Consider the following 19831-nt stretch of genomic DNA (forward strand, 5'->3'; position numbering starts at 1 on the left):
AACCTGAAAATTAGCATTATATGTCTCCTTTGTCTCTAGAAACTATTTTAGTATTTGATTTATCATTAAAAATCATTTTAAAGAAAGAAAAATGTCCAAATTATCTGACTTTAGCTTTTCAAATGTGAATATTTGAGGACATTTGAGGAAGACATTTGAGGATTTTGGACAATGGACAATATTTTTCACCATTTTCTGACAGTTATAGACAAAACAACTAATGGATTAATCAAGAAAATGGTCGACAGAATAATCAATAATGAGAATAATAGTTACTTGCAGCCCTGATGGGTTGTTTGAATTTGGGACACAGTGAGAGCTCTAAAAACATATATACATATGTTGATTTTATGATGTTTCTTTTGCATAGTTTCTGTCTATCTATGTTTACGTGTGTGTTCATAACCTTCATGATCAAGGTCCATTGTTAATAACAAGGTCAAGTACATCTGTATGGTTTGATGAATGATGTCATCCTCAGTGAGTATGAGCAGCGAACACACCCTCGTCCCAGCAGCACAGGCCATATCCATAAGGCTTTTATGGGCTTTTTCATTTCATGGCAGGGGCAAAGTCTGCACCGGTGAAAAACAATTACGCCGGCTGTCAACAGCTGCAGCGCCTTGTTCCAACACACTCCCATGCTTCAGCAAACAGCGCGGCGTACACAGATTCCCCACAAAATCAAAGTGAAAGTCAAAAGAAATCCTCAATCTGCGCTGCGTCTGCTGATCGCTGCCTGTTGGAACATCAACAGACGCCTGTCAGACTCCCGTCTCCTGCCCTTCACCCATGTGGCTTCATGCAACGCAGCACAACACAGACTTCTACTGAACTTATTACATTTATTATCATTAATTAGACGTCGAGTGCTTGCTGAGACAGAGGTAAAACTTCCATCATTATGATTTCGTTGCTTCTCATCCTCGCACAGCGGGCGAGTGTGACAGACACACTCACACACATGCACAAATTAAGACTGCCTGTTGCCATGACTGAGCCAGCAGCCTCTCATCCCTGTTAGCCAGATAATTAACAGATGCTCGGCATCTTCTCCTCATTCTTCACCGACTGCCTCTTGTTAACTCATATGAATAGAGAGATGATAAGATCTGAATACCCTGTAATGATGTTCATCATGTCACTAATTAAAAAATATAACCAGACACTTCTCCTCTGCATTTGCCATCCCAATACGGATAGCTACAGATGAATAAAAATGTTGTTTATAGTTTTATGGCTCTAATAAGGTAAGACGTATTTTGTGCGGCTGGCAAAGTAGCACGGCATTAAAGTGGAACAACAATGATGAAAAAGAAACCTGTTATCGTGAGAAAGAGAGCCCGCAAATTGTGGCAAACGCAGCAAGAAGAAAGATGAGAGGCAAAAAAAAGAATCTTGTTAAGCCGCGGGACATTTTCTGTCATTAAATCCGCACCGAAAACTCGCAGAGCTGCCAAACAAAGCGCCCTGCGCAGGTGAAACGTTCAGCCATGGTAACACCGACGGTCTCCAGACACTTTCCCTCAGACTCACCAACCTGCCTTCCTCTGACACTGCACAGGAAATGCATAAACATAAGCACAGTGACAGCACGGCACTCTGGAAAATGTTTAAAGCTATAATAAATGAGCCAGTGGCGCACAATGGAAAGTGGCCCGTCTCGCACAGATTTATCAGCTGACAGAAATAGAAATGTCGGTGACAGGCGTGCTGTTGAAATTCTGTGTTGTTGCCGTTTTAATCTACACATGGTGAAAAATGGGGAGCAGCTGATTAATCGTGACCGAGCCACGGCAACAGATTTATCGGCCGCTCTGCCTCCCCTTAATCCAGCACACTTGAAACCAAAAGATAAAGGAGACTCTGTGCATTTGTTTTCCCATCAAATGCCATTTCGTTTACACCGGCACTGCTGTGGGACATGCTTGTCTGTGTCTTTTCTCAAAACACCTCCTTCATGATGTCCCGAGTATTGATCTGGACAGCTGCTGGTACTGTGTTCTGTGCACAGGATTTTTGTTCCGTGGGTTAGGATGATTTTCAGAGCTGTTTGTATCTGCCAGCAGGCTTAATTGGACATTAACCTCTGGCCAGAGTGAGAGTAAAGCAGGGGAAACAAAGTCAAACCCTTAATGGGCTTTGACCCAGAGGGGATAAACAAATTAATTTAGAAAACTTCACAGAAAAATAGTGCTTTTAACTCAAACTCGCAAAAAGTGTACTCCACAGATTTGGCTGTAACACTATCAGACTCACAGAGGATCAAACTGATGCAGCAGAACCAGATACATCATCTCTTTCCTCCACACATTGTCAGAACCTGGCACCTACATTACCCACAATGCAACTAAAGTCACTACCGATTCAGGTTCAGATATCGATACTTTCGCTCCGATATCAGGTTGCAAAAGATACCTCTTTGATACACGTGGTGAGCCCCGTCTCTGGCCGTGACCTAGTGGGGATTGCTTTGCATGTCTCGAGACCAGCACTATCAGATCTTGGCACAACAAGCATGCTGCATGCCTATTGGCTTACTCAAAGGTGATTCGCTCGGTGCCATAACAGTATCAAAGTTCGCTACCCAACCCTAAATTCACACAGCTTCCTCTGGAGCCACAACAGCTTCACACAACTTTGGACTTGAGTTTCCCTTCAACTTGACCGAGCTGCAGAGCTGAGACTTGAGATGTCGACTCGAGTCAGGCTTACAGGCCCCTGTACTGAGTAATTGGGCTGTCTTAATAAACAGTTGTGACAGCTGTGAGGGACATGTGGTGAAAACTTCAGTCGGTACTGAATGGTCCCAGAAACCACAGTGAGACACGTCAACCAGAAGTGACTGCTGCTGAGACATGTTGACTGAAGTGACAATTCTTTTAAACAGTGTTGGCTGACGAGACTTGTTGACTTGTTTTTGATCGCATTTCTTTTCCCAACTGCTCCGTAACAGCTGTTTGTATTTCTGATCAATATGCAGACTTTTTATTTTTGTCTTCGATCAATCAATTGATTATTCTGTTGATAAAATATCATGAAACGTTGAAAAACCTGTATCATTTCTTAAGCTGAGGCCTTCATATCGATAACGTTGTCCGACCAACACTCCTTTACACAAAAGTATTTATTTAAAAGAAGAAAATCTTCCCATCTGAGAAGTTTAAAGCAGAGAATGTTTTGCATGTTTGCTTGAAAAATGACTTCAACTATTAAACAATCCTAAAAAATAATTACATTACTTTCTGTGGATTGCCTAATACATCAACTGACTAATGGTTTTAGCTCTGCTGTACAGTCATCACAACAGAGAGTTTCTTACACTGTTATTGCGCTGTGTATTTGGGCCTTGTTCGGACTAAGAGACTAGATTAACTTTGGACTTTGCTCCCTACGGACTTGACTCGAGACTTGAAATTAAAAATGTCAAGTCAACAGAGAGAAGGTTTGACCTGTTAAAGTCCCAGAGCAATAAAAAGTGAGTAAGGCAGTGACATACAGGCCCTGTAACGGCTGACAGCTTGAAATTTAATTAAGCTTCTGCATTAAAAGGTACTAAAATGAAATCCAGCAATCTGAAAGACTTGTGATTGACTTGAAATTTACTTATGAAGTCGTTGAGACTAAACCTGGACTTATTCCAATAAACTCCATATGCACCAGATTCTGATCATTTCTACCTGTCACACACACACATTTCCTCTTTGCCACATTTTCACAGACTTTTTAAACGGTTCGGTCCTTTGAAAACTCTCGTCAGGTTACTGATTGCCTCTCGCAGCTGAAAAATGCCGCTCATTGGCATTCAACAAGCTCTAACCCACCTCTGCAGCAGTAATTGTTATTGTGATTTAGTTACCTCAGAGCTTAAGCCCTTCTCCATGAGGTGCTTACATTATTTTGTCTGCCCCCTGTAAGTGTACATTTTATTTTTCCCGTGGCTTGCACATGGCTCAGAAAAGCCCATTTTCGGATTCTAACACAAGCTTCCCATCACAATAGAAACCCTCTGCGTGGCTCGGTTTGATGTGCACTTAAGAGAAAATAGGACGGATTGAAAAGGCGAGAGGAAAAAAGGAAAAGGGAAAAATAAAGAGGTTTTCTCTGTGTGGGTATTGCATCTCTATGCTCTGATTGCAAACATTAGGTATCTTTTCTATGAATCACGGAGCAGGCAGGCAAATCCAGATGAAAGCCACAATTTTTGTGTTGATGTAATCCATGAAATATACTTCAGTCATATAGAGAACAGAGAAGGTGTTGGGTTGAGAGCACAGATAGGACAAAGTCAGTGTTTTGCAAATTATAAATACGTCTTCAGGCTATAAAGTCAAGTCCAAAACATATAACCACCGCCATTTAATGCCACTTCAATTATTCAAATAGACTGACATCACTTTGCATTTCACTTATTTGTGTTTTTATCCATGAGATGTACAGAAAATCTATTATCTTTAACATTTTTATTTATTCCTTTACAATTAATTTGAGATTTTTTTTGTTTTGCACGTAGCCATCTGTTTTTTGTTGATAACAGCAGAGTCTTTACATCTCAGTCCGATAAGCTGAGGAATCATCTGTTGTCTGTCTGCTTGTCTTCACTGCCAAACAGCACCTTTTGCCTTAAGCTACCACAACGCGATTGGCTGCTGTCAAACTGATTCAAAGCATGTCTGGTGTCGAAAATGGGGAGATTTTACCACATGAAATCATTCCACAAATAAGAAGCCTGACTGCTGCTGATTTTGTAATAGTCATTAGATTCCTGACTGGACTGAACACCTCGTTAAAAGTTTGGATATCCTAGACAGGAGGCAACCTGAGTGCAAAAACAGCTGGAACTCAGTATTAGGAAGGCAGCCCAATCACCAGAATAAATGCTGGAAACATGCAAGCCATGGATATGTTAAATCTTAACATTTGACATGTTGAAGTTTAAGTTTCTTTATGTAACACTGTGCGTATGGTCCGGTTAGGACTAGGAGCAACAATCACTTGGTTAGGGTCAGGAAAAGATTATAGTTAGAGTTAAGGGCTCCATGGTTTTGTTGTTACAAACATGTCACAAAATTGTCCCGACGTCTCGTTCAAAATATCGAGTGGTTTCGCGCTTACAGTGTTGGCACGCCGTCTCAAACAGTGTTCTCTCGCCTGGCAGCCGTCCCTCAAGCCATCACCACCCCCTCCACCTCCTGACGTGACAGTCAGGGGAGGTGGTGGAGTTCAGCAAGGCGAGAAGGCTGCCAGGCCGGTGACCTCAAGACTGTTTCAACACGTGGAAGCATGAAACCACTGGACACACTGTTAGACTCTGCTGTAATTACTGGAGTTACTAAAGGCAAAATGCCCAGTTAACTACTGTAATATGCATTGCATCCTGGGTATTGTTCATGATATTTCATGCATTCATGTATTGTACTGAATGTTGTGAATTTGCTGTATTCTACTGTTCACACAACAGCAGCATTGCTACTGTAGTCAAAGAAGAGACTTCTAACTGTAAAAGAAATGTGTCAGTAAAATTATTAATATTCTCACATAGCATCATTTTTTAATTATGTCTGGTCTGACACATTATCCAGCCGTGTAAATAATTGAATGAAAATCATGGAGAGAAATAAGGACGTTGCAGTAAGTAGAAAACTGATATTCTTAATGAGACCTTGGGACATCTCTCGCCGTGTTTGTGACAACCAGAGCAGGTATTTTAAGTACTATGGGTTGAAAGATCCGTCAGCAAGTGCTAATAAAATAAACACATTTGAAATGTGCTTCTTTGGCTCTGATGCAGCGTGCAATCTGCAGAGTAACTGGTAACTAAGGGTATGGAATAAATGTAGTGGAGTAAAGAGTACAATATTTGCCTCAAAATGTAGTGGAGTGGATATATAAAATCGCAGTACCTCAAAATTGTACTTAAGTACAGTACTTTAGTGAATGTACTTAGTTACATTCCATCACTGTTTACATGAACACACTCTTTTGTACCAAAGCTACAAAACATCTTGGTTATTTGCTGTAAGAGATCTGTTTTCCTTCTTGTTGCAGTCTGAAGTGGGTGGGGCTTAATTCAAAAAAGGTGATCTCACTTACATTTGCACCAATCAGCAACGTTTGAACCAGAACCTGATGATAGTCCGTCTGCTGGGCCCGTTTAATCCTAATGAAGCCGACTGAGTTCTGAGCGTTAAACTCCCTATAAAGAATACCTCCTGAAGTCAACTTGCCCAGTCATAACTATCAGTGTTATAAAAAGAATGACTTTAACTTTTTAAAGGTCATTACTAGTCTGTTTAATATTAATGCCAGTTTTAATTATGTCGTCAGTTGTTGGTTTCCAGTCACGTCATCAGTGTTGCACAGACTTTCAAGACATGGATAATTCATCACAATGATCACAATGTCTCCTGTAATGTTCGTCAAAGTTACATTATTGTCAAGTTGTGAGTCGGCGAGTTAATCTCCTCTCAGATGGATTCTAAATCAACATTACAGCAGACTCTCCAGTCATGACAAATGCACCGGGGGGAGCGCATGCAAAAACACTGGTGACGGCTTATTAGTGTTTTGCATCTACTTCAGCCTGCTTTTAATATCAGATCTGAAGTGTTTACTACAGCCGTATATTTCAGGTGATGTCACTCAAGTCCGTGTCCTTCATAGAAAAGTACATAAAATGACTTTCCATCCACCTCCCTCCGATGTGCCCATCTGGCACTTTAACAGACTCAATTACACCAGGAATAGAATGTGAAATGATTAAATGAGTCTGGGGAAGCTACGAGAGTATTTCTCCCATAATCTGGGAAATAAAGATGAACACTGATGTCAATACAAAATGAGCAGCAGGAAAAGATTTCGTATTCTGGCTCCGGCTCAGATATTGCACCATCGTAGGGTTTTAAAGGAGCGCTGTGTAGTTTTGGGGAAGAAATCTCAATGAGAAGAGAAATATCTTCGCAGACTGATTTTCATGCCTATATCATCTCACCACGTTTTCATGACTGAATAAGCAAACTGACCTTCAAGTACAACACGACTTCATACTTTTTTACTTTGTTTATATGTGGCGGACCCTGCCACCTTTCTAGCTCCAGACCAAATAAGGTCACCAGACCATTATTTTCCTCTGAGAACAGCTTGTTTAGTCAGTTATGGAAAAGATACATATTTCTGAGTTTGTATTTTTACCTCACAATATTGTAAATATTCTAAACACAATTCTGAGTTTGAGCTTTCTTCTTTTGAATTTCTCCAAAACAGCAAAACAACCTTTAAGCTACATGTATCCAAGTAAGAACTCGTGTCTATCCCCTTCAACAGGGTACAGAACTAAAGACTGAGCCGTGAAAAAACACTTACTTCCTTGATTATAACGAAATTACATACTCTAGTCAATAATTTCGCATTTTTAGAGCCCTGAATATGACACGACAGCATGTTTTTAACAGCTCTGTGGCAAATATTCCAGTTTTTCAGACACCAGCTGCCTTTTACCACAGCTGTAAAGGGGTCAGAGCTGTGTTACAGAGGTTATCACGCCATGAGAGCACAATTAAAACGATAAACGCCAGAGGAGAACAACACACAGACCTTGTAGGCAATGAATGATTAACACAGCCTATCTCTCTCTGTGTGTGTGTGTGTGTGTGTGTGTGTGTGTGTGTGTGTGTGTGTGTGTGTGTGTGTGTGTGTGTGTGTGTGTGTGTGTGTGTGTGTGTGTGACTGCTGCTAGGTTCAGGCTCCACAAACTTTCTGTTCCCTCTCACATTTGTTCCCATTATAAGGAACAGGCCCGGGTAGAAACTTCATTACTGGCGTTTAAATGCATGCCGCGGCTCGGAGGACTGGGGCACGGGCTGCAGCATTAACGACTCATCCTTCCAAAGCTGCTGGAAGTCAGAAACACTTTGAGAAATCATTGAGCGTCTGTCTTTGTACACCCATCCTACCTGTGGCTCGGATACTGGCAGGTACTTCCGTTTTTTTAAAAAAAGCACATCACTCCTCTTTTAGTCCTCTCGGTCCAACTGGTGCTGGTTCTGCTCCGTGTGGACGCTGACGGGCTGTCTGACTGGCCCGCAGCAGGCCGGGCTCCTCTGTGCTGCTGCTGGAGCTGAAACTTGAGCGTTTTTTTTCTCTTTAAAGGAAACAAACCCGCAGGCAACAGGTGTTCATTTCACGTACAGGTGACGGTGAGGCATCGACGCACTGTGCTTCGCCCTCGCTCGGCTCCCCGCGGCGCACCCTCCCTCCTCTCCTCCCCTCTCCTCCCACTCCTCCTCCTCTTTGTGTTCAAAAGGCTCGGACCACATTAAAAAACGAGTCCACGCTCTCTGAACAAGCCTTTAATGCTGAAGCTTTAATAAAAGAGTGTGTGATTGTGCAGGCAGCAGATGAAAAGGCGACTTTGTTTCAGCCCCTTAATCCCCCTGATGGCACCCAGTGAGGTGGCAGCCACAAGAGGGTGTCCTTTACCTGATGTTGGTGGCCAGCACCCGGAGGGAGAGGCACACTTGTTGGACCTTTGACTGCACACAGGGGGGGGGGGCTGTTTAAATAGACTGTGCTATAGATAAAAACCTTTTTAGAGACTTGCTTTTTTTATTTGACTGGAGTAAAAGTCTTATAGTATCTGATATTAAATGTATTTAAGTATCAAAAGAACCATTTAAAGTAAAAATGAACATGTATTGAGGTTCTGCCTACCAGTCAAGTAGCTCTGCCTCATATTTAAGGGAGGTGGAGGTGAAGGAGCTCTGTTTTTCTACAGACCAAGCAGTCCTGACCTTTTCAGATAGTCTCTGTCCTCAGTTTGTGTTTTGTTTTTGAGGATGGAGGTCTGATGGCTTTGTTTGTTAGTTTAGTTGATGCGGTCTTTTCTTACTTTAGGGAGGGAAGTTCTGGGTCCTGGCCCACAAGATAGAGCCAACTGTTTCTGTTGTGGCCCTAACACATGTATAAACTGTATACTATGGGTGGTGACACTGTATAACAACCATTAACTCTAAGTGTACCATTTATTAATGATGGTTACAATAAAGTGTTACCATAAAGTCATACTTCAGTAAAGGTGAGGATATCATGTTAAAATATCACCTTGGTAGAAGTATAAGTCACCTATACCAATAGCACTTGAGTACAAGTCTTAAAGTATCTGATATTAAATGACCTTCAGTGTCAAAAAGTAATTTTCTGGCAATAAATGTACCAAAATATGAGACAATGTACAAATGTTCTCTTTTCTTGTCATATTTCAGGTCAAGTCTTTTTAAGGCCTTGGACAGGGGATTAGTTAAAAAATATCTTTTTGGCTAATTCTGGGATTTTTACTAAGGTATTACCGTGCGTATGTTTTTTTTTATTACTAGTCTCTTCTTAAATAAACTAAAGAACTTTAGTAAATGTCCTTAGTTCAATTCCATCTACAGTAATGTGTAAGTATCATGTATAAAGTTTGTTTTGTAAGTGGTTAAATGCACAATTCACCTCCATAGTGTGCCGTCACAATCACATCCTTAGACAACCGAGACAAGAATGACAGAAACAAAACTTCAGATTCTACATCAGAACTCTACTTTTATTTCTCTTTTTTTTTAATCAAGCAATGTATGTAAAAATACATATTTCTGATATTCAAAACCAAATGAATATGCACAAACAGCAATACTTAATACAGAAAGTAATACATTCAATTCAAAAAATATACTGTTCTTCAACAAAGTAATCACTCTTTGGATAGTACTGCAAATATAATCCTTCAGGAGAAATATAGCCCCCAGAGATTCACATATCATACTGACTACATTAAATATATGTTAAAGATAGACTATGAAACTGTGCAAAGAAAGATTCTCAGTAACCCGGGTCACAGACTTCAAGCAGTAGTAAGGTAAAGGCATCTGTGCAGTCTCTATAAAATGTGTCACCACTCTTCTGAGGTTGGTTATCATGTCTTGACAGTGTGGTGAGTAATCATCATGAGCAACATGTTGCTGTACTGTCACAGATAAGCAGCAGATGTGGCATCTTCTACTCGATGCAATCACTACAAGTGTTTGGTTGCTGTTGCTGGATAAATAAAGACTCTAAGGTTTGTCGAGCTTTTGTGTTGAGGATGATACAACACAGCAGTGAGTAAACAACACAAAATTGTAAAATCGATAAGCAAAACCGCTAAAATGCTGAACGGCGATAAAAGTTTTGCTTTATTTGCTACGAACATTCAGAAACTCAAAGTAAACGTCAGGCAACAGTCTCTGATTGAACAGTATGGCATCAGCAGCTGTCGTTTGGCTCAGTCGCCAAAATCTGGGATGTCGTCGTAGGAGTAACCCCGGTAACCCTTGGCGGCGTAGTATGCGATTCTCAAATGATAAAATCCAGGAAGGAAAACCAGTAGCCCGATGATGATGACAGGAATGGTGCGGTCTGGATGCTGAAAACAACAACAACAACAAGCTGTGATGAGGAGTCACAGGTGGATATTTCTCTGCAACAACAATCCAAGAACCTTGGGAACCTCATATCTATTTACTGACAAACACCACATACTGGAATACTCTAGATGGAAATGAGATGTTGGGAGAAGCATCACAGAGTGCTTAATGTGCTCAGCAGGCTTTAACATATTTATCTACACATCGCCTGCCAGCTCGATGTAAACACCCTCTGAATGAAAAGGTTGTGCAGGAGGCACACAGGCTCGATGGCTTCGTCTGTCTGAGGTCTGGTTTCATGTAAATCATTCTATCATGAGTAATTTCATATACATAGCAACTAACCACCAGGAGGCACAGGCAGTCTCTATCAACGCCAAGTCAAGTGTTTCATTTCACCACCAGATGGCAGTCTTGTGCACTGAGTTACTGCAGCCCTCTCCCTGTGGGGTTTTAAAGGGTGGACTGCTGCATTGGCCATGGCAATGCGTCTATCATTTTATGGTTGAGCATTTAAACATTACATTAGTCTCACCCCTCATACAGTGTGTGTTGAGTTGTATGTGAGGTGGGTTTAAAAGGGACAGTTCACCAAAATGACAAAGAAGTTACAAAACAACATTTAAATACACTGAAATGTGTGTTTTTGTAGTTTGACATAAATAAATCATAACACAAGTTCACTTCCTGTGTTTCTTTACAAGCTTTCACCTGCATCTAGGAGGTTGGTTCAGCTGTCATCAGTCACTTTACTGAGGTTTCACAGCAGCCATTTTCCTCTGACGTCGTGTATGCTGGGATAAGGTTATGCTGCTGTGTTCCAGGCTGCAAGTACTGGTAACATAGTAACGTAGGGAATCTGACAAATTGTTATCATTTCACCACTTCTAGATTGGTCAGCAACTGAAAAGATGATGGATAGTGAAATTTGGAGGGACATCCGGCCGTATTTCAAGGTAAAACAACATGTTTTAACACCCATTAGCTAACGTTAGCTTTCGACCACTTACTAGCTAACATACAATTTGATTACATCCAGTGTGTTTTTCTTCTAGGATTAAATGCATGTGTCCAAGATGCGCGTTTTAGAATTAATTTATAACTTTCCTATCGTTTTGTGTGACAGTATCAAACAGTAACATTAGCTAACAAGTGGTTGAATGCTAACGTTAGCTAATGAGTTATCAATTTTGTTTTGCCTTGAAATATGGCCCACTGTACCTCCGGATAGCATCCTTTGTGGTATCAGTTGTTGATCAATCAGGAAGCAGTAAAATAACAACAATTCCCCATGTTTATATGACTTGTAACCTGATGCACAGCAGCATAACATCTTCCAAGCATTTGAGCTTACCACCCTGAGCATGATGTCAGCAGAAAATGACCACTGTTTGAATATGGTCTATTGAGCCATTTACATGAGAGCATGAGCAAACTCCTCAATGTGTAAGAATTACAGATATCTACTGAAGTTAGCATGCTAACCAGCTAGCCTCTGCATGTCCAAAAATCCTTCTAGTGGTGTAAACACTAACACTCCTCTGGAACTAACTAGCTAACAGCAGCTACAGTTCGCAACACTTTGTGGTTACTGTGGTGATATGCTGACCCTATTTGTTTTCAGTATGAATAATGGCCAATTCTTACACATCTAATAAGTAGTTTGAGTGAAGGGTTAACTTGTTTTAATGTGGGCTTCATTTCCTTTCTCTTCCAACTGTAATGGTTGACTGGGCTCAAAAGTTTTTCAGAATGCTATTTGAAGACCTTGACATTGGTCCAGTTCATCAGAAACACTCCAGTTCAATACACAAAGAGGCACAAAAACACAATTACACTCTATAAAGCTGGAAACAAAAACTATTAAACGGCAAATACTTTAAACCAAAACTCATTATTTGGTTTTCAATTGCTTGTGCCCACCTCGTGTGGGCTAATTGGCAAGTAGCAGTTCAAATACTCTGATGCTGCCTTCATGTCAGTTCAAATTTTCTGCAAACACAAAGTGCAGACTGGAAAAAAACATTAACATTAACCTCCTACTGATCATTACAAATATAATGTGTGCAGACTCTTTTATCTCCCACATGTAGGAATGAATTAAGGGAAACAGAAACCCCAGCAGGGGATCCACCAAAATTTGGCACTCCACGGTTCAAAATATCAAAATCATTAGTTATATTCAAACACGCAAAAAAAAAAAATTATGGCCAGGAAAATCAAGAGCACAGCACAAACAAAAACTGGCAGCAAGGCAGGAAAATGTCAAGACAACTGTTCAATTACAGCTATTTAAAGGCAAGATTAACGGCATCGTGAGTGTTTTAATTACTGCTCGAGCTGACATTTTACAGGCTGTGTAAGCTTTCTTGATGGGTTTTCAAAAGTAGGGCTGGTCATCACACCGCATTACTTCAACAAGTGTTGAAAACTGTCAAGTACCAAAAGCTGTAATAGAAGGTCTGTAGAGCTAAAGTTCAGTGTGTGGGATTTAGTGGCATCTAGCTGTGTATCTGCAGATTGTGACCACCTGAACACAACTCATGGAGAACGTGAAATGTCGTCTCCAGAGCCAGTATTTGGTTTGTCCATTGTGGGCTACTGTAGAAACACGGTGGACCTGATCCCTCTGAATATATAAAAGGCTCATTCTGAGGTATAAACAAAATACAACGGCTCTTTGAGTTCAGCTCCTTCATGATTGTCTTTTTTTTGCTCATAGAAGACAAAGTAAAATTCCCCTGTGCAATGCTTTTTGATTATATTATCATGACATTTAATGGCAATAAAATAAGTGCATGAAGATGACATTTTCAACTGTCTTCTGTGGATTTTTAATGCCATTGTGGATCAGATCAATTTTGTGAGTGCCTACGGTTTGCGTGATCCACATTTTATTGTATATCATGCATTGTGGGACTCACGCTTGTCTTAGTCTTGACTCAGTCTCGCCCTGTCTTGGTCTGGGTCTTGACTGGGCCTAAGCCCTCAAAGTCTTGGTCTCGTCTCGGTCTAGCCATTCCTCAGTCTTGGTCTTAACTGGGCCTAAGCCTTCAAAGTCTTGGTCTTGTCTTGGTCTCGGCTTGCCTTGATCTTGGATCTTACTTGGTCTTAAGCACTCAAAGTCTTGGTCTTGGCTTAGTCATGAGCTTGAGCCCCTTGTCCATGAGTAGATGCACGTTTCCTTCTTTGCAGTGATACTGTTGGCAGGTGTAGTTTGTTAGAAATAAAGCAGTTCCTACATGAGCTAAGGTCTGTGGATTATCTTGAATAACTGGGTCCTGAAAGAGACACTGCAGTTTAGTTTTTGGCTCCCTGAGCACCACAAGTCGAGTGCCAACTAATTCCATTATATTGCAGAGCAGGCAGACATCACCATGACATCACCATGACAGCTCCACTCGGCCACTCACACCAAAACAATCTAGATAGATAAAAAAACACTATAGGTAAGAGGAAAAATATGTATTTTTGATTTCGGGGTGAACTGTCCCATTAAAGTGAACAAATATAAGAGTGGTATCATATTTCTTATGTAACTTTCAACAAGAAAGCAAACAAGCACAATCCCAACATGTCAAACTACTCTTTTAACACCAAGCTGCATCCAAGACAACCTAAAGAAAGAGTTGATTAATCAAACTGCCCTCAGTGGTGTATGAAGACACATTCTGGACTCATAAATGTACCAAAAATGTAAAGCTGCTCACACACAGGAGGAACATAAACAGAGATTTACCCTCCTACAGGAATTAACTCAGAACAGACAGGAGGGAGGGAGGCAGCTCAGACACAAACATTTCAGTCACAAATGGATTTTCAGGAGAATTCTTTGTAAGAACAAGCCTGTCAGGGTATTTACTGTCAGCTTTAAGGCACCCAAGCATTATGGGAAAATGTACCACGCATGACAATAAGCTTTTTGGCAAATAACAAGAAATAGTTTTTTAATGTATACACTCTGGACACATTTTAGCTACAGTCCGGCTGTACAGACTTCAGACAAAATCTGGACCTGAGACTCAGCAGTGCAATTTTGCCATTTGAACAGATTTTATGACAACTGACCAAACTCACCTCGACTTTTATGGTTCCTGACAGAAGAAGAGCTCCGAAGATTATCAGTAAGGAGCCGATCAGAAACAGGAATATTGCCAGTGCAATCGCCTTGTATGGGACCTTTGGGGGGCTTTTCTTGAACTGTAAAGTGTTCAATTGTTCGAGACAATGAACAGAGACAGAGACAGAGACAAGACAAGACAAGACAAGACAAGACAAGACGCTGATCAGACTTGTTCATTTGCAGCTCCTCAATATCTCCTCTGGTTAATCACAAAAGGATTTGCCACATATCCAGGAATTCATTTATTGGGATTTAACTCAAATTAATTGCCTGTGTGCAAGTGAATGATTTACTGATTATCAGGCTCCTGCACGATCCATAGAGCAGCATGACACATCAGAGACACTGTCGGTAACCAGAGCAAAAGAACAGGTGTCTCACCTGTAGGTCTATGTAACCCTCGTCATCAGCAGCCAGTCGTGAATACTTGACCTTGTTATTGGATGTTCCAGCACCCAACATATTGCTTCTAGCTGCCTTCATTATGGCACAGGAGCTGTTTGGACAGAGAGACATGCAGGGGTAATCAATCATCCATAATATCTCCACGGCAATCTCTGATTTCTGACCCTGATCTTGTTTCTCAGCTGTGTTCTGAAGGAATATATTCAAGGTTTTCCCTACAATTATAAGGCTTAAGCACAGCACCCAGGCTGTGTGGGCACCATGTAAGCCTAATGACATAAATCAATGTGGGGAGCATCAAAACTAACTCAATGGCTCAATGAGGAGCCTCAACCACAAACAGTGTTGGGGGTAACTTGTTACAGTGTAATCCGTTAGAGTACTCGGATTACTTTTTTGTTGTAACGAGTAACTTAAAGGCGTAAGTTCTGCAATACAAGTAAGACATTATTTTGTAAGTTTTTAGTCTGTTACTGGAAAAAAATTGCAGTCTTGTTCTTTCCTTTTGTTGCCACAAAAATAAAAGAAAATCCCTGAAACATTTGCAGTTTCTGTCCTCCATGCTGGGCTGTAAAAAAGGCTACACAATGGCAGTAATCTTGTAACGTTATGGGTTACTTTTAAAAGTAACAATACCCAACACTAGCCATAACGCCTCACTACAATATAAACAGCTAGTCAAAAGTCTTATGATAGACACAGTCTGACATAGGGCTTGGCGATATGACCTTGAAATAATATTGCAATATTTTTAGGATATCGTGATACACAATATGTCTTGATACTATGAACTCTCTCCAGAAGCACTTCATAAATGCTAGGACTGGGCGACAGAATCAAATATCACAATATTTTTGACCAGATACCTCAACATTGATATTGTGACAATACTGGATGGACTACTGGTACTTTGACAAAACATAAACGCAATTAGATGGTTGATAAAAAATGTTTGTGCTTCTACCACAGGTGAGCAGGTTATGTAGTTAAATGGTTTCTTTGTTTTTATTATGTTTATTGTTAATATTTCCAACTTTGTCGCGCTGTAGATCCTGTGTCTGCACAGGCGATTTAATTTTTTTAAATGACTGGATGCACTATGCTGTTCCTGTGTCCGGCTTCCTGCCTGGCTAGATCAGCTCTTTGCAGCTCGACACAGCTTCGTTCTGCTTTGGCAAAAAGAGGAGACGTTTATTTCCATAGAGCAGAGCAGAGAGCCACTTATGGGATGTTTCTGAATTAGCGAGCATTGTCTAGAATATCCACAGTCGGCTCCTGGCGCCCATGTCACAGCCCGAACACAACGCAGACATGCCTGGTGGAATTTGAGGTTAATTGGGTTGAGGCAAGTTTCGAAAATAGTTCTGAAAAGTACATCACTTTACAGCTATGAAGCCTTAAAAACAAAAGACAACAGTTATGTCATACCACAATTTATTGATATAATATTGATATACTGATCAGCCCTAGTCTGACATGTTTTGCCACTCAACTTTGCTTTGGGCAAATGTAAGTTTTTAAAAAATAACAAGACAACATCTAAAAGGTGACTGTAGGTAAGTGAGCTCTCATCAATGTCACTTTTCTTGAGAACGCAAGACATTTTTAGTCATCGTCTGATGCAACATTCATTCTCACTATTTAACCGAGTTCAAGATGGCAGAGTGTCTATTTTTAACGTATTTGCTTGTGAAAGGAGCAGCACACTGTCTGTCTGAGTGGTCTGGGGACTTTTTCCTTGACCTTCAAGACACCGATAATCACACGGGTGGAGAGAAATCACATGTCAATTATTTTTCGTGGAGAAAAATCAGTATTAATCTAATGCTCCTTTTCAGCCACGAGGGATACTGCTGTTCATAATAATATTTCATGTACTTATTCCAGACAAGCCAGTGAGCATCAATAAAAACAAATGACTCATAATTTTACCAGATTATCACTCCACACAGAGAGAAGTGTGTGTGACTGGGCATGAGATCCGATCTTCCTCAAGGCTAAAGTTTTGTTTACGTTGGGAGATTTTGGCTCTATGCATCTGTGCAATTGAGCCTCCCCGCCCCAAGGGAGAGTAAATCCATGAATAAAAACTGTTGTTCCTGCTTGAACAGAGTATGGAGGAGCTTTCAGAAACATTCTGTTATGTTGCTAGCATCTGTCACATCAACTCGCCACAGAGCCTCTGTGACGATGAGGAAGGCTCCAGGTTATAGTTGGTGCGAAGTTGCAGCACTTTGTGCAGCGAGGGAATACTGTGGATTTTACATAAAATGGAGGGAAGTGTTTACGAGACGACTTCTGGATGTCCCTATATTATGTGAGAAAGACAACAAACAAATGGGAGTATTTATCAATAGTCATCTGGATTGGTTACAGAGGGAGAGACACCACCTTCTGTGGAAATACTTCCCTACAAGATGTTTGGATCATGTTGATTTTGTTGCATCTTGTCCTTTGCCTTCTGTTATTAATATATTTAGATAAAGCTGCTGATAAAGGAGATGGGTGATAAACCATTATTAGGTGTCATAGTGAGTAGTTGGTCCACTAAGAGCCTCCAGAAGAGCTTCACTGCCACTTATTCCCTAATGTTTGATTATGCTGGGGGGGAAAAGTGTCTAACATGTTGCTCCAAAATCTCCAATTGGTGTTCAATTGGCTTGAGATCTGGTGACATTATTTTCATACCATTCAGCGAGTCCTTGTGCCCCGCATGGAATTATCTGCATTTGACTCGTTTCTCTCCTTATTTATTCCGTTTTTTACATTTTACTTGTGTTTAATTGTGCTTTGTAAAGCGTAAAGCTGTTAATAAAACAGTTACTCGATGAATCAATCAGTTATAAGCTATCAAATTAATCTCAAACTATTTTGATAATTGATTTATCGGTTTGAAAAATAAGACCTTTACCAGGCAAAATCATTTTGTCTGATAAAGGTCTACTACTGAAATGTTGCAAATAAATGACATTTTGCAAGTTAGACAGTGTGCAAGAAAAAAAATCTAAGTTTTCTGATTCCAGCTTCTTAAATGTGATTATTTTTTCCTTTCTGGATTCTTTACTCCTCTATGACTAAACTAAATTTCTTTGCGTTGTGGAGAAATCATCCTGGGCTTTGGGAAACTCATTTTACACACCAAAAAACTCATCAAATCGAGAAAGTAATTGACAGATTAATGAATGATGAAAATAATCTAGTAAGATTTTACTACACATATAAACATGTATTATATATGTAGTATGGTTCCCCTAGGAGCTGCAGCTACCACTGAGGAAAATGAGGTCATGTCTTAGTATAGGCTCATTTCTGTGATTTTGAGGGTTCGGACGAGTTCACATTCTGAACTTGTGTACAAAATATATATTGTGCTCGAAAGACTAATGCTGATAGACTTGTGCCTTTAAATTTCATAGTTTTTAAATAATTAATGAACAATACCGTGTCTAGTGTTTCTACACCAGAACTAGGCAATACTGTGGCAGTGTGGGGTAGGATTAGAAAATAATTTGTGGACCATAAGGAAAGGGAGATAAAAATTAATTTTAAATAAATAATTAAAAACTTAATTAAACAAAGAGAACAAGAGGAAACCAATCAGAATTAGTTTTTAAAACTTCTTGCAGGGAAACTACTGGCTGAACATGGATTAATGTACTAAAACCATGTCTACTCTGGTTCTCTTAAATCTGACTTCATGCATATTTGACATCTGCGTATCCTCACATGCTCAAACATTAGTTTTCTGACTGATCTGTGTAATTAATTAGCATAGTGCACAGGTATTATTGAATGCAGTTACATAAATCTAAGGTATAGTATACTATATGACACTTCTTTTAAACTTTCCTGCAGCTGTACCATGTGTTAGCATGATGTCCCATGAAGGTGTATACGGTAAAACACTGATGAAGAAACCAGAGCAAAGGTCCTCCATGTTGTTAATTAAAACAGTGTTACACAGGGCTAATTACTGACAGAAAACACATTAGTAGCTTCTGTGTGTTGACAACATGTAGCTGAGGTTTTTGTCCAGCCAACAACTATAACTCATGCTCGCTGCTCAGTCACCTGCACATTTCTTTCTTTGTACAACGACATGTCAGATAAACACTCCCACCTAGCCTAATTAGCTGCAGCGGAATTAGCTTAACGCTAGGCTCTCAAAAGCTAGCTAACATGACCCGACATGCAGCCAACACAGCAGTTAAAAGTCGTTTCTTCCCCTCTCTCCGCTCTTACCTTCAAATGAGTTATAAAAACACCATAAATGTCTCTATGTTGCGCACACTGCTCCTCTGCGCTGCCACATAACTCATAACTTGGAAAATCTACGTCAACTTCCTTATTTACTAGGATTGCGCATGCGCAGTAAAGTCGCGTCCTGTTTCTTGTCCTGTGGAAGTCAGAGTGAGATGATTCACAGGCTGCAGGTGCAGGTGTGTGCCACATCCTGACTGACTGCTGTCAGATAATGATCAGTGGTGTGATGGAAGAAGAATCCAGCTCTTTCACTGATGTTGTTATTGTTATTGGATTATTATAATTTGATTATTATTGTTATTAATGATGCATTACTCTGAAGGCAGGAATTAAATGAGCAAACTAACTTATACTTACATTTAAAATAAATGTAAGTATGACTTAATTTAGAAAATGTGTATATAAATACATCAATTGATATTTCTGCTTTTATTTGCCTCTATATGTATTTACTTTTGTATTAATTCAACTATTTTTTACATTCCCATTGAATTTTCCATTTTATTTATCTATATTTGAATGTATTAATTTACTTACTGTATGTATTTACTTATTCAGCCATTTATTTATCTATTTTATAATCTGGCGGTTTCACTCCTCC

The 19831-nt window shown here is 40.1% G+C and overlaps 1 protein-coding gene across 1 annotated transcript; it reads right to left on the bottom strand.

The window, feature by feature from the left end:
- Window positions 1-9559: 9559 nt before the first annotated feature.
- Window positions 9560-19338, bottom strand: tmem230a (transmembrane protein 230a). Its single transcript, XM_084383134.1, has 4 exons — window positions 19210-19338; window positions 14944-15058; window positions 14517-14639; window positions 9560-10438 (listed from the first exon to the last, which is right to left on the bottom strand). Exons 2-4 carry the CDS (start codon window positions 15043-15045, stop codon window positions 10298-10300), a joined length of 366 nt encoding a protein of 121 aa, XP_084239260.1. The 5' UTR covers window positions 15046-15058; window positions 19210-19338; the 3' UTR covers window positions 9560-10297.
- Window positions 19339-19831: the final 493 nt, after the last annotated feature.

The sequence above is a fragment of the Pagrus pagrus genome, assembly GCF_965226575.1.
Source record: "Pagrus pagrus genome assembly, chromosome: 19".
Classification (NCBI taxonomy): Eukaryota; Metazoa; Chordata; class Actinopteri; order Spariformes; family Sparidae; genus Pagrus; species Pagrus pagrus.

Bases quoted from the DNA above. Each gene is read 5' to 3' on its own strand.
- tmem230a (XM_084383134.1), bottom strand. From the start codon at position 15,045: ATGAAGGCAGCTAGAAGCAATATGTTGGGTGCTGGAACATCCAATAAC. The intron at 14,640-14,943 runs GTGAGACACCTG...AACACTTTACAG, and splicing joins AGGGTTACATAGACCTACAG to TTCAAGAAAAGCCCCCCAAA. The intron at 10,439-14,516 runs GTGAGTTTGGTC...TGTTGTTTTCAG, and splicing joins CAGGAACCATAAAAGTCGAG to CATCCAGACCGCACCATTCC.